This window comes from Oncorhynchus mykiss, chromosome 23, assembly GCF_013265735.2.
Source record: "Oncorhynchus mykiss isolate Arlee chromosome 23, USDA_OmykA_1.1, whole genome shotgun sequence".
In the NCBI taxonomy this organism is placed as follows: Eukaryota; Metazoa; Chordata; class Actinopteri; order Salmoniformes; family Salmonidae; genus Oncorhynchus; species Oncorhynchus mykiss.
The window spans coordinates 109670-125000 of NC_048587.1; the positions used below are offsets into that span (position 1 = coordinate 109670).

At 43.2% G+C, this 15331-nt stretch overlaps 1 protein-coding gene across 3 annotated transcripts in view; it reads left to right on the plus strand.

Moving 5' to 3' along the window:
- The window catches only part of LOC110510910 (alpha-actinin-2), an 84208-nt gene that overhangs the window by 1643 nt on the left and 67234 nt on the right, over positions 1-15331 (plus strand). For all 3 annotated transcript variants that reach the window (XM_036960753.1, XM_036960754.1, XM_036960755.1), the window contains exons 2-3: positions 11590-11704; positions 11927-12046. In XM_036960753.1, the coding sequence (XP_036816648.1) occupies positions 11590-11704; positions 11927-12046 (235 nt within the window). The remainder of the gene's footprint in view (positions 1-11589; positions 11705-11926; positions 12047-15331) is intronic.

Consider the following 15331-nt stretch of genomic DNA (forward strand, 5'->3'; position numbering starts at 1 on the left):
CATGAAGGACAGGGCTTCCTTCCCTGCCTATGGTCCTGCCAGACAGAGACAACAAATATAGCAGTGACCACAGAGAGCAGCTATGATAAACCCTGGAGGGGTCTTAACTATGGGGAGCAGCTATGATAAACCCTGGAGGGGTCTTAACTATGGGGAGCAGCTATGTTAAACCCTGGAGGGGTCTTAACTATGGGGAGCAGCTATATTAAACCCTGGAGGGGTCTTAACTATGGGGAGCAGCTATATTAAACCCTCGAGGGGTCTTAACTATGGGGAGCAGCTATGTTAAACCCTCGAGGGGTCTTAACTATGGGGAGCAGCTATGATAAACCCTGGAGGGGTCTTAACTATGGGGAGCAGCTATGATAAACCCTGGAGGGGTCTTAACTATGGGGAGCAGCTATGATAAACCCTGGAGGGGTCTTAACTATGGGGAGCAGCTATGATAAACCCTGGAGGGGTCTTAACTATGGGGAGCAGCTATGATAAACCCTGGAGGGGTCTTAACTATGGGGAGCAGCTATGATAAACCCTGGAGGGGTCTTAACTATGGGGAGCAGCTATGATAAACCCTGGAGGGGTCTTAACTATGGGGAGCAGCTATGATAAACCCTGGAGGGGTCTTAACTATGGGGAGCAGCTATGTTAAACCCTGGAGGGGTCTTAACTACGGGGAGCAGCTATATTAAACCCTGGAGGGGTCTTAACTATGGGGAGCAGCTATGATAAACCCTGGAGGGGTCTTAACTATGGGGAGCAGCTATGTTGAACCCTGGAGGGGTCTTAACTATCGGGAGCAGCTATGTTGAACCCTGGAGGGGTCTTAACTATCGGGAGCAGCTATGATAAACCCTGGAGGGGTCTTAACTATGGGGAGCAGCTATGTTGAACCCTGGAGGGGTCTTAACTATCGGGAGCAGCTATGATAAACCCTGGAGGGGTCTTAACTATGGGGAGCAGCTATGTTGAACCCTGGAGGGGTCTTAACTATCGGGAGCAGCTATGATAAACACTGGAGAGGTCTTAACTATGGGGAGAGCACGTCCCCATTACCAGGTCATTGTATTTCAGGATCTGGGTTCTGACAATAGAGACTTATAGTTCCGACAGACTATTTTTGTCCCAACAGTATCTGTTCAAACCAGTGTCCCAAATGACACCCTATTCTCTATAGTCCACTGCTGTAGACCAGGGCTGGTCAAAAGTAGTGCACTATTATAAGGGAATAGGGTACCATTTGGGACCCAAAAAAACCAAGTGTTCCTGCTAGCACAACTGTGTTAAGGATCACTGTACCTTTTATGCATAATAAATGAGCTGTATAACAAACACAATATTGGATTGAATATGGTGTTGTCCAGCTGTCCAATATGGTGTTGTCCAGCTGTCCAATATGGTGTTGTCCAGTTGTCCAATATGGTGTTGTCCAGCTGTCCAATATGGTGTTGTCCAGCTGTCCAATATGGTGTTGTCCAGCTGTCCAATACGGTGTTGTCCAATATGGTGTTGTCCAGCTGTCCAATATGGTGTTGTTCAGCTGTCCAATATGGTGTTGTCCAATTGTCCAATATGGTGTTGTCCAATATGGTGTTGTCCAGCTGTCCAATATGGTGTTGTCCAGTTGTCCAATATGGTGTTGTCCAGCTGTCCAATATGGTGTTGTCCAGCTGTCCAATATGGTGTTGTCCAGCTGTCCAATATGGTGTTGTCCAATATGGTGTTGTCCAGCTGTCCAATATGGTGTTGTCCAGCTGTCCAATATGGTGTTGTCCAATTGTCCAATATGGTGTTGTCCAATATGGTGTTGTCCAGCTGTCCAATATGGTGTTCTCCAATATGGTGTTGTCCAGCTGTCCAATATGGTGTTGTCCAGCTGTCCAATATGGTGTTGTCCAGCTGTCCAATATGGTGTTGTCCAGCTGTCCAATATGGTGTTGTCCAATATGGTGTTGTCCAGCTGTCCAATATGGTGTTGTCCAGCTGTCCTATATGGTGTTGTCCAGCTGTCCAATATGGTGTTGTCCAGCTGTCCAATATGGTGTTGTCCAGCTGTCCAATATGGTGTTGTCCAATATGGTGTTGTCCAGTTGTCCAATATGGTGTTGTCCAGCTGTCCAATATGGTGTTGTCCAGCTGTCCTATATGGTGTTGTCCAGCTGTCCAATATGGTGTTGTCCAGCTGTCCAATATGGTGTTGTCCAGTTGTCCAATATGGTGTTGTCCAGCTGTCCTATATGGTGTTGTCCAGCTGTCCAATATGGTGTTGTCCAGCTGTCCAATATGGTGTTGTCCAGCTGTCCAATATGGTGTTGTCCAGCTGTCCAATATGGTGTTGTCCAGTTGTCCAATATGGTGTTGTCCAGCTGTCCTATATGGTGTTGTCCAGCTGTCCAATATGGTGTTGTCCAATATGGTGTTGTCCAGCTGTCCAATATGGTGTTGTCCAATATGGTGTTGTCCAGCTGTCCAATATGGTGTTGTCCAGCTGTCCAATATGGTGTTGTCCAGCTGGACCTTTGAAACACACCAGGCTGTGACAGACAGTGAGACGGAGACATTATATTTAAATAAGGAGGTATTCTAAACTAGACTCACAGCTAGGGCACACGGACTCCCTCTCAGGGTCAGGTCTGAACCGCTTCATTTCCTGTTTTACAGCCTCAGAGTCCCTCTCAGGGTCAGGTCTGAACCGCTTCATTTCCTGTTTTACAGCCTCAGCCTCCCTCTCAGGGTCAGGTCTGAACCTCTTCATTTCCTGTTTTACAGCCTCAGCCTCCCTCTCAGGGTCAGGTCTGAACCGCTTCATTTCCTGTTTTACAGCCTCAGCATCCCTCTCAGGGTCAGGTCTGAACCTCTTCATTTCCTGTTTTACAGCCTCAGCCTCCCTCTCAGGGTCAGGTCTGAACCGCTTCATTTCCTGTTTTACAGCCTCAGAGTCCCTCTCAGGGTCAGGTCTGAACCGCTTCATTTCCTGTTTTACAGCCTCAGAGTCCCTCTCAGGGTCAGGTCTGAACCGCTTCATTTCCTGTTTTACAGCCTCAGCCTCCCTCTCAGGGTCAGGTCTGAACCTCTTCATTTCCTGTTTTACAGCCTCAGCCTCCCTCTCAGGGTCAGGTCTGAACCTCTTCATTTCCTGTTTTACAGCCTCAGCCTCCCTCTCAGGGTCAGGTCTGAACCGCTTCATTTCCTGTTTTACAGCCTCAGCATCCCTCTCAGGGTCAGGTCTGAACCTCTTCATTTCCTGTTTTACAGCCTCAGCCTCCCTCTCAGGGTCAGGTCTGAACCGCTTCATTTCCTGTTTTACAGCCTCAGCATCCCTCTCATGGTCAGGTCTGAACCTCTTCATTTCCTGTTTTACAGCCTCGGAGTCCCTCTCAGGGTCAGGTCTGAACCGCTTAATTTCCTGTTTTACAGCCTCGGAGTCCCTCTCAGGGTCAGGTCTGAACCGCTTCATTTCCTGTTTTACAGCCTCAGCCTCCCTCTCAGGGTCAGGTTTGAACCTCTTCATTTCCTGTTTTACAGCCTCGGAGTCCCTCTCAGGGTCAGGTCTGAACCTCTTCATTTCCTGTTTTACAGCCTCAGACTCCCTCTCAGGGTCAGGTCTGAACCGCTTCATTTCCTGTTTTACAGCCTCAGACTCCCTCTCAGGGTCAGGTCTGAACCGCTTCATTTCCTGTTTTACAGCCTCGGAGTCCCTCTCAGGGTCAGGTCTGAACCACTTCATTTCCTGTTTTACAGCCTTGGAGTCCCTCTCAGGGTCAGGTCTGAACCGCTTCATTTCCTGTTTTACAGCCTCAGAGTCCCTCTCAGGGTCAGGTCTGAACCTCTTCATTTCCTGTTTTACAGCCTCAGAGTCCCTCTCAGGGTCAGGTCTGAACCGTTTCATTTCCTGTTTTACAGCCTCAGGCTCCCTCTCAGGGTCAGGTCTGAACCGCTTAATTTCCTGTTTTACAGCCTCGGAGTCCCTCTCAGGGTCAGGTCTGAACCGCTTCATTTCCTGTTTTACAGCCTCGGAGTCCCTCTCAGGGTCAGGTCTGAACCGCTTCATTTCCTGTTTTACAGCCTCAGCCTCCCTCTCAGGGTCAGGTCTGAACCTCTTCATTTCCTGTTTTACAGCCTCAGAGTCCCTCTCAGGGTCAGGTCTGAACCGTTTCATTTCCTGTTTTACAGCCTCAGAGTCCCTCTCAGGGTCAGGTCTGAACCGCTTAATTTCCTGTTTTACAGCCTCAGAGTCCCTCTCAGGGTCAGGTCTCATTTCCTGTTTTACAGCCTCAGAGTCCCTCTCAGGGTCAGGTCTGAACCGCTTCATTTCCTGTTTTACAGCCTCAGAGTCCCTCTCAGGGTCAGGTCTGAACCGCTTCATTTCCTGTTTTACAGCCTCAGAGTCCCTTTCCGGCCGCGCTCGGCAACTCCATCTGAGAACTAAGCCACCCCTCAGGAACACCACAGGAGACAAGAAGGGGAAGTTTATGGTGCTGTTTGAGATGCGGTTTAGTACCTGGAGAAGTCACATTCCCTCCCATTCGTTCCCAACCGTCATTCTGGACTTTAGAATTTTACACAAACATGGAAACATTTGTTATGAAGTTTATTCTCTGATTCCTGTTAAGTTGACAGTCTGCCACGGTGTCACTACCCCCCTTTCAGAATGCCCTGCAACGCCCCCACAGTGATGCAGTCCCATTGAACCAACAGGGGGCGCTATAGTTCTACCATTGACTCATATGACTTGACTGTACGGTATATTGGGGGCTGACATATGGAATTGTTTTAAGATAGTCCTCCCTCCTACTAATCTGACATATGGAATTGTTTTAAGATGGCCATCCCTATTAATCTGACATGTGGAATTGTTTTAAGATAGTCCTCCTTCCTACTAATCTGACATATGGAATTGTTTTAAGATAGTCATCCCTATTAATCTGACATGTGGAATTGTTTTAAGATAGTGCTCCTTCCTACTAATCTGACATATGGAATTGTTTTAAGATAGTCCTCCCTCCTACTAATCTGACATATGGAATTGTTTTAAGATAGTCCTCCCTCCTACTAATCTGACATATGGAATTGTTTTAAGATGTTCATCCCTCCTACTAATCTGACATATGGAATTGTTTTAAGATAGTCCTCCCTCCTACTAATCTGACATATGGAATTGTTTTAAGATGGTCCTACCATGGATCATTTAGCTGTATGATTTGGCAGTAAATTAGGTTTTGAGGCCTCCTTAGTCACGTAGTGGTCTAAGGCACTGCATCACAGTGCTAGCTGTGCCACTAGAGATTCTGGGTTCGAGTCTAGGTTCTGTAGCAGCCAGCCGCGACCGGGAGACCCATGGGGCGGCGCACAATTGACCCAGCGTCGTCCGGGTTAATGGAGGGTTTGACCGGCAGGGATGTTCTTTTCCCATCGCGCTCTAGCGACTCCTGTGGCGTCCCGGGTGCAGTGCACGCTGACACGGTCACCAGGTGTACGGTGTTTCCTCCCACACATTTGGTGCGGCTGGCTTCCCGGGTTAAGCGAGCATTGGGTCAAGAAGCAGTTGCGGCTTGGTTGGGTTGTGTTTCGGAGGACGCACGGCTCTCGACCTTTGCCTCTCCCGAGTCCTTACGGGAGTTGCAGCGATGAGACAAGACTGTAACTACCAATTGGGGAGAAAAAAGGGGTAAAAAAATATAATAATAATAATAATAATAAATAAATAAATAAGGTTTTGAAGAGTCTGTCCTCCTATCTAGGAGAGAAAGCTCTGGAAATATTGATGTTTTTTTGGACATACAGTCAGGTCCATAAATATTTGGACACTGACCAAGTTATTATAATTGTAGCTGTCTACCACAGCATATTGGAGTGGACACTGACCAAGTTATTATAATTGTAGCTGTCTACCACAGCATATTGGAGTGGACACTGACCAAGTTATTATAATTATAGCTGTCTACCACAGCATATTGGAGTGGACATTGACCAAGTTGTTATAATTGTAGCTGTCTACCACAGCATATTGGAGTGGACACTGACCAAGTTATTATAGTTATAGCTGTCTACCACAGCATATTGGAGTGGACACTGACCAAGTTATTATAATTATAGCTGTCTACCACAGCATATTGGAGTGGACACTGACCAAGTTATTATAATTGTAGCTGTCTACCACAGCATATTGGAGTGGACACTGACCAAGTTATTATAATTATAGCTGTCTACCACAGCATATTGGAGTGGACACTGACCAAGTTATTATAATTATAGCTGTCTACCACAGCATATTGGAGTGGACACTGACCAAGTTATTATAATTGTAGCTGTCTACCACAGCATATTGGAGTGGACACTGACCAAGTTATTATAATTGTAGCTGTCTACCACAGCATATTGGAGTGGACACTGACCAAGTTATTATAATTGTAGCTGTCTACCACAGCATATTGGAGTGGACACTGACCAAGTTATTATAATTATAGCTGTCTACCACAGCATATTGGAGTGGACATTGACCAAGTTATTATAATTGTAGCTGTCTACCATAGCATATTGGAGTGGACACTGACCAAGTTATTATAATTATAGCTGTCTACCACAGCATATTGGAGTGGACACTGACCAAGTTATTATAATTATAGCTGTCTACCACAGCATATTGGAGTGGACATTGACCAAGTTATTATAATTATAGCTGTCTACCACAGCATATTGGAGTGGACATTGACCAAGTTATTATAATTATAGCTGTCTACCACAGCATATTGGAGTGGACATTGACCAAGTTATTATAATTATAGCTGTCTACCACAGCATGTTGGAGTGGACACTGACCAAGTTATTATAATTATAGCTGTCTACCACAGCATATTGGAGTGGACATTGACCAAGTTATTATAATTATAGCTGTCTACCATAGCATATTGGAGTGGACATTGACCAAGTTATTATAATTATAGCTGTCTACCACACCATATTGGAGTGGACACTGACCAAGTTATTATAATTGTAGCTGTCTACCACAGCATATTGGAGTGGACATTGAATCATGAATATGAGCAGAAAGTGTAGACTTTCAGCTTTAATTTGAGGGTTTTTACATCCAAATCGGGTGAAAGGTTGTAGGAATTACATCACATTTAATATGTGCCCCCCCCCCTTTTAATGGACCAAAAGTAATTGGACAATTGCCTGCTCAGGTGTTCCATGGCCAGGTGTGTTATTCCCCCATTAGTTCATTTACAAGTAAGCAGATAAAAGGTAAAGTGTGACATCTGCATTGGGAATCTGTTACTGTTTAACCCTCAATATGAAGTCCAGAGAGCCGTCACTGCCAGTGAAGCAAGACATTACTGGGCTGAAAAATCAAAAACAAACCCCTCAGAGAGACAGCAAAAACACGAGGTCCAAATCAACTATTTGGTACATTCTTTAATAAACAGAAAGAACACACTGGTGAGCTCAGGAACCAAAAGGCCCAGAAGAACAACGGAAAACAACTGTGGTGGATGACAGAATCATTCTTTCCATGGAGAAAAAAACCCCTTTTCACAACAGTTGGCCAGATCAAGAACACCCTCCAGGAGGCAGGCGTATCTGTGTCAAAGTCAACGACCAAGAGAAGACTTCACCAGAGTAAATACAGACGGTTTACCACAAGACTGTAAACCTCAAAAACAGGAAGACCACATTAGAGTTTGCCATAAAAACATGTAAAAAATAAAACAAGTTTTTTTAAAAGCCTGTACAGTTCTGGAACAACATCCTGATGAGCGATGAGACAAAGATCAACTTGTACCAGAACGATGGGAAGAGAAGAGAATGGAGAAGCATTGACTAACACCTCATCTGTGAAGCATGGAGGAGGTGGTGTTATGGCGTGGGCATGTACGGCTGTCGATGGAACTGGTTCCCTTGTATTTAGTGATGATGTGACTGCTGATAAAAAAACAACACTATGAATTCTGAAGTGTTAAGGGCTAATGTGTTAATAATGTTATTATCTGCTCAGATTCAGCCAAATGCTTCAAAACTCATTGGACGGCGCTTCACAGTGCAGATGGACAATGACCCCGAAGCAATACTGTGAAAGCAAACCAATCCTTGTATAAGGCCCAGTATCTCTACTTGCACATTCCTCTTCTGCACATTCTACCATTCCAGTGTTTTATTTGCTATATTGTAATTACTTTGCCACCATGAGCCTATGTATTGCCTTACCTCTCTTATCCTACCTCATTTGCACATGCTGTATATAGATTTGTGTACTGTATTATTGACTGTATGTTTGTTTTATTCCATGTGTAACTCTGTGTTGTTGTTTGTGTCGAACTGCTTTGCTTCATCTTGACCAGGTCGCAGTTGCAAATGAGAACTTGTTCTCAACTAGCCTACCAGGTTACTGATGGATTTTGATGGGGATTGTCACGGATCATTCCGGAACTTTCATTACGCACACCTGTCCCCTACAACCGCTGATTAGTACTTGTATAAGTGGGCCCTTTGGTTTCCCTTGTCTGTCCATTAATTGTTCCAATGTCCGTTGGTGCGTGAATACCTGTGCTGTGTGTTTTTGGGCTTTCGTGCCCTTGTGGACAGATGATTACGGGTCTCGTCCCGTAGTGTTAATCATCGTGTGTTATTTATTCGAGGTACTCCTCGCTCTTTTGTTTTGGGGATTTCTACCCTGTGTTTTGTTTACGTGTCTGTTTGGTCTTCGCCCCCGTGTCTTTATAAAAAAAAAACGTAATACGCATTCCTGCGCCTGTCTCCCGAATCTCTTCATACCAACGTGACAGGGTCTTTTCTTTTTTTAATAAGATTGACACACTGGTGCGTCAACAGACTCTTAATCAGACTATTCCAGTACTGAGTAGGTATTTACTGTTGCTAGTTTCCCTTGTACTAGGAAACATATGGGACGGCAGGTAGCCTAGTGGTTAGAGTGGAGGGACGGCAGGTAGCCTAGTGGTTAGAGTGTAGGGACGGCAGGTAGCCTAGTGGTTAGAGTGTTGGGACGGCAGGTAGCCTAGTGGTTAGAGTGGAGGGACGGCAGGTAGCCTAGTGGTTAGAGTGTAGGGACGACAGGTAGCCTAGCGGTTAGAGTGTAGGGACGGCAGGTAGCCTAGTGGTGGGGCCTGTAACCGAAAGGTTGCTGGATCGAATCCCTGAGCTGACAAGGTACAAATCTGTCATTCTGCCACTGAACAAGGCAGTTAACCCACTGTTCACCCGGTAGGCCGTCATTGCAAATAATAATTTGTTCTTATACTGACTTGCCTCGTTAAATAAAAAAATATACATAAGAGTTTATAATGCTCCTAGTCTATGATGATCGCTGTTACTGCATCCTACTGTAAAGGCTCTGACAATCAGGAAACAAAACCCTTTTTTCCAGGGTAATGTGTTGTCAGTACAGCGTTCTCATTCACAACCATGTGTTCTGTTCCGTCACGTTAACATTGAAGGACGATTGTTTGCTTTTTTCCCCCCAGCTGGGTCAACAGATTTATGATCTCAACAACCACACACAAGAGTACGTCGCATCAGACCAGGAGGAGAACCTTTGTGACTTCAATGACAACCGTGACAACTTCAGTCACACTCATAAATTACAGCCAGCGCTGAAATCCAACCACCTTGTGAATTACACTGTGCTGCGGACACGGGCAGAGAGGGAGACATGCCAGGGGGAAGAACAGATCTTGTCACTCCTGGCCCAGTCTGACAGAGGGTTATGGGAACGGACTGTATTGGGTTTCAGGAGGGTCCAAAATCAGCCTCACTGCTCTCTCTGCCCTCTCTATGACTACAGGTTATAACTACAGGTTATAACAGGAAAACACTAGTCTCTACACCCTCTCTATGACTACAGGTTATAACTACAGGTTATAACAGGAAAACACTGTTCTCTCTACCCTCTCTATGACTACAGGTTATAACTACAGGTTATAACAGGAAAACACTGCTCTCTCTACCCTCTCTATGACTACAGGTTATAACTACAGGTTATAACAGGAAAACACTAGTCTCTCTACCCTCTCTATAACTACAGGTTATAACTACAGGTTATAACTACAGGTTATAACAGGAAAACACTAGTCTCTACACCCTCTCTATGACTACAGGTTATAACTACAGGTTATAACAGGAAAACACTGCTCTCTACCCTCTCTATAACTACAGGTTAAAACAGGAAAACACTGCTCTCTCTGCCCTCTCTATGACTATAGGTTATAACTACAGGTTATAACAGGAAAACACTAGTCTCTCTACCCTCTCTATGACTACAGGTTATAACTACAGGTTATAACTACAGGTTATAACAGGAAAACACTGCTCTCTACCCTCTCTATAACTACAGGTTATAACTACAGGTTATAACAGGAAAACACTGCTCTCTATACCCTCTCTATAACTACAGGTTATAACTACAGGTTATAACAGGAAAACACTGCTCTCTCTACCCTCTCTATGACTACAGGTTATAACTACAGGTTATAACAGGAAAACACTGCTCTCTCTACCCTCTCTATGACTGCAGGTTATAACTACAGGTTATAACAGGAAAACACTGCTCTCTCTACCCTCTCTATGACTACAGGTTATAACTACAGGTTATAACTACAGGTTATAACAGGAAAACACTGCTCTCTCTATAACTACAGGTTATAACTACAGGTTATAACAGGAAAACACTGCTCTCTACCCTCTCTATAACTACAGGTTATAACTATAGGTTATAACAGGAAAACACTGCTCTCTCTACCTTCTCTATGACTACAGGTTATAACTACAGGTTATAACTACAGGTTATAACAGGAAAACACTGCTCTCTCTACCCTCTCTATAACTACAGGTTATAACAGGAAAACACTGCTCTCTACCCTCTCTATGATTACTACAGGTTATAACTACAGGTTATAACTACAGGTTATAACAGGAAAACACTGCTCTCTCTACCCTCTCTATAACTACAGGTTATAACTCTAGGTTATAATAGGAAAAAACTGTTCTCTACCCTCTCTATAACTACAGGTTATAACTACAGGTTATAACAGGAAAACACAGCTTTATACAGAGGATGGATAAAGATAACCCCCAAGCACTTTTCTTCCCAGAGCTCAAAGCTCTGCCATGTATGTTGTCTGGTAAATGATCCCCCAATAATGCTCTCTGACCACCGATTCATGGGTCTGAAGAGCGGCCAGCTCTCTGTGTGTAACCGATGTGAAATGGCTAGCTAGTTAGCGGTGGTGCGCGCTAATAGCGTTTCAATCGGGTGACGTCACTCGCTCTGAGACCTAGAAGCACTTGTTCCCCTTTGCTCTGCAAGGGCCGTGGCTTTTTGGGGCGCGATGGGCAACGATGCTTCGAGGGTGCCAGTTGTTGATGTGTGCAGAGGGTCCCTGGTTCGAGCCCGGGTCGGGGCTCTGTAAACTGTTACATGTGCAACCGAGGCCCTTCCCAGTGTACTGTACACGGTAAAGTGTTGACAGAGATTGCTTTGTTTACAGAGAAAACGCCAAGACACATGAAAGAGTCAGACACAAGGACTAACCTGTGTTGATTGGACTCGTTGTTGAGCCGTACGTCTGTTGTGCTCAGACTTTCACAGCCTGGTGCAACTCTCACCTGAGGAAGGCTGGGACTGGGATTGAAAACATCGAGGAGGACTTCAGGAACGGACTGAAACTCATGCTGCTGCTGGAAGTCATTTCTGGTACATCGTCTCTCTGTGTGTGTGTGTGTGTGTGTGTGTGTGTGTGTGTGTGTGTGTGTGTGTGTGTGTGTGTGTGTGTGTGTGTGTGTGTGTGTGTGTGTGTGTGTGTGTGTGTGTGTGTGTGTGTGTGTGTGTGTGTGTGTGGCTGTTGGTACCCACTGATAGTTATTCTGAAAGGTGTTTCCAATTCGTCAATACAACCGCACGTCTCCTCTTCCTCAGGTGAAAGACTTCCCAAACCAGACAGAGGGAAAATGCGCTTCCACAAGATAGCCAACGTCAACAAAGCTCTGGATTACATCACCAGCAAAGGAGTCAAGCTGGTCTCCATTGGAGCTGAAGGTACATTATAGATCTATTTCACCACAGCTGAAGGTATGTTATAGATCTATTTCACCACAGCTAAAGGTACGTTATAGATCTATTTCACCACAGCTGAAGGTATGTTATAGATCTATTTCACCACAGCTGAAGGTATGTTATAGATCTATTTCACCACAGCTGAAGGTATGTTATAGATCTATTTCACCACAGCTGAAGGTATGTTATAGATCTATTTCACCACAGCTGAAGGTATGTTATAGATCTATTTCACCACAGCTGAAGGTATGTTATAGATCTATATCACCACAGCTGAAGGTATGTTATAGATCTATTTCACCACAGCTGAAGGTATGTTAAAGATCTATTTCACCACAGCTGAAGGTATGTTATAGATCTATTTCACCACAGCTGAAGGTATGTTATAGATCTATTTCACCACAGCTGAAGGTATGTTATAGATCTATTTCACCACAGCTGAAGGTATGTTATAGATCTATTTCACCACAGCTAAAGGTACGTTATAGATCTATATCACCACAGCTGAAGGTATGTTATAGATCTATTTCACCACAGCTGAAGGTACGTTATAGATCTATTTCACCACAGCTGAAGGTATGTTATAGATCTATTTCACCACAGCTGAAGGTATGTTATAGATCTATATCACCACAGCTGAAGGTATGTTATAGATCTATTTCACCACAGCTGAAGGTATGTTATAGATCTATTTCACCACAGCTGAAGGTATGTTAAAGATCTATTTCACCACAGCTGAAGGTATGTTAAAGATCTATTTCACCACAGCTGAAGGTACATTATAGATCTATTTCACCACAGCTGAAGGTATGTTATAGATCTATTTCACCACAGCTGAAGGTATGTTAAAGATCTATTTCACCACAGCTGAAGGTACGTTATAGATCTATTTCACCACAGCTGAAGGTACGTTATAGATCTATTTCACCACAGCTGAAGGTATGTTATAGATCTATTTCACCACAGCTGAAGGTACGTTATAGATCTATTTCACCACAGCTGAAGGTATGTTATAGATCTATTTCACCACAGCTGAAGGTATGTTATAGATCTATTTCACCACAGCTGAAGGTATGTTATAGATCTATTTCACCACAGCTGAAGGTACGTTATAGATCTATTTCACCACAGCTGAAGGTATGTTATAGATCTATTTCACCACAGCTGAAGGTATGTTATAGATCTATTTCACCACAGCTGAAGGTATGTTATAGATCTATTTCACCACAGCTGAAGGTATGTTATAGATCTATTTCACCACAGCTGAAGGTATGTTATAGATCTATTTCACCACAGCTGAAGGTATGTTATAGAACTATATCACCACAGCTGAAGGTATGTTATAGATCTATTTCACCACAGCTGAAGGTATGTTATAGATCTATTTCACCACAGCTGAAGGTACGTTATAGATCTATATCACCACAGCTGAAGGTATGTTATAGATCTATTTCACCACAGCTGAAGGTATGTTATAGATCTATTTCACCACAGCTGAAGGTATGTTATAGATATATTTCACCACAGCTGAAGGTACATTATAGATCTATTTCACCACAGCTGAAGGTATGTTATAGATCTATTTCACCACAGCTGAAGGTACGTTATAGATCTATTTCACCACAGCTGAAGGTACATTATAGATCTATTTCACCACAGCTGAAGGTATGTTATAGATCTATTTCACCACAGCTGAAGGTATGTTATAGATCTATTTCACCACAGCTGAAGGTACATTATAGATCTATTTCACCACAGCTGAAGGTATGTTATAGATCTATTTCACCACAGCTGAAGGTACGTTATAGATCTATTTCACCACAGCTGAAGGTACATTATAGATCTATTTCACCACAGCTGAAGGTATGTTATAGATCTATTTCACCACAGCTAAAGGTACGTTATAGATCTATTTCACCACAGCTGAAGGTATGTTATAGATCTATTTCACCACAGCTGAAGGTACGTTATAGATCTATTTCACCACAGCTGAAGGTATGTTATAGATCTATTTCACCACAGCTGAAGGTATGTTATAGATCTATTTCACCACAGCTGAAGGTATGTTATAGATCTATTTCACCACAGCTGAAGGTACGTTATAGATCTATTTCACCACAGCTAAAGGTACGTTATAGATCTATTTCACCACAGCTGAAGGTATGTTATAGATCTATATCACCACAGCTGAAGGTATGTTATAGATCTATTTCACCACAGCTGAAGGTATGTTATAGATCTATTTCACCACAGCTGAAGGTATGTTATAGATCTATTTCACCACAGCTGAAGGTATGTTATAGATCTATATCACCACAGCTGAAGGTATGTTATAGATCTATATCACCACAGCTGAAGGTATGTTATAGATCTATTTCACCACAGCTAAAGGTACGTTATAGATCTATTTCACCACAGCTGAAGGTATGTTATAGATCTATATCACCACAGCTGAAGGTATGTTATAGATCTATTTCACCACAGCTGAAGGTATGTTATAGATCTATTTCACCACAGCTGAAGGTATGTTATAGATCTATTTCACCACAGCTGAAGGTATGTTATAGATCTATATCACCACAGCTGAAGGTATGTTATAGATCTATATCACCACAGCTGAAGGTATGTTATAGATCTATATCACCACAGCTGAAGGTATGTTATAGATCTATATCACCACAGCTGAAGGTATGTTATAGATCTATTTCACCACAGCTGAAGGTATGTTATAGATCTATTTCACCACAGCTGAAGGTATGTTATAGATCTATTTCACCACAGCTGAAGGTACGTTATAGATCTATTTCACCACAGCTGAAGGTATGTTATAGATCTATTTCACCACAGCTGAAGGTATGTTAAAGATCTATTTCACCACAGCTGAAGGTATGTTATAGATCTATTTCACCACAGCTGAAGGTATGTTATAGATCTATTTCACCACAGCTGAAGGTATGTTAAAGATCTATTTCACCACAGCTGAAGGTATGTTATAGATCTATTTCACCACAGCTGAAGGTATGTTATAGATCTATTTCTACAGTATACTACAATCTGCAAAAACACGACAGTATTTACCATAGTGTATACTACAGTTTTATTTTATTTATACTATGTTAACTGTAAGTACTACTGAATACTACAGCAAATACTATAGTATACTGTGGTATTAATACTATAGTATACTGTGGTATTAATACTATAGTATACTGTGGTATTAATACTATAGTATACTGTGGTATTAATGCTATAGTATACTGTGGTATA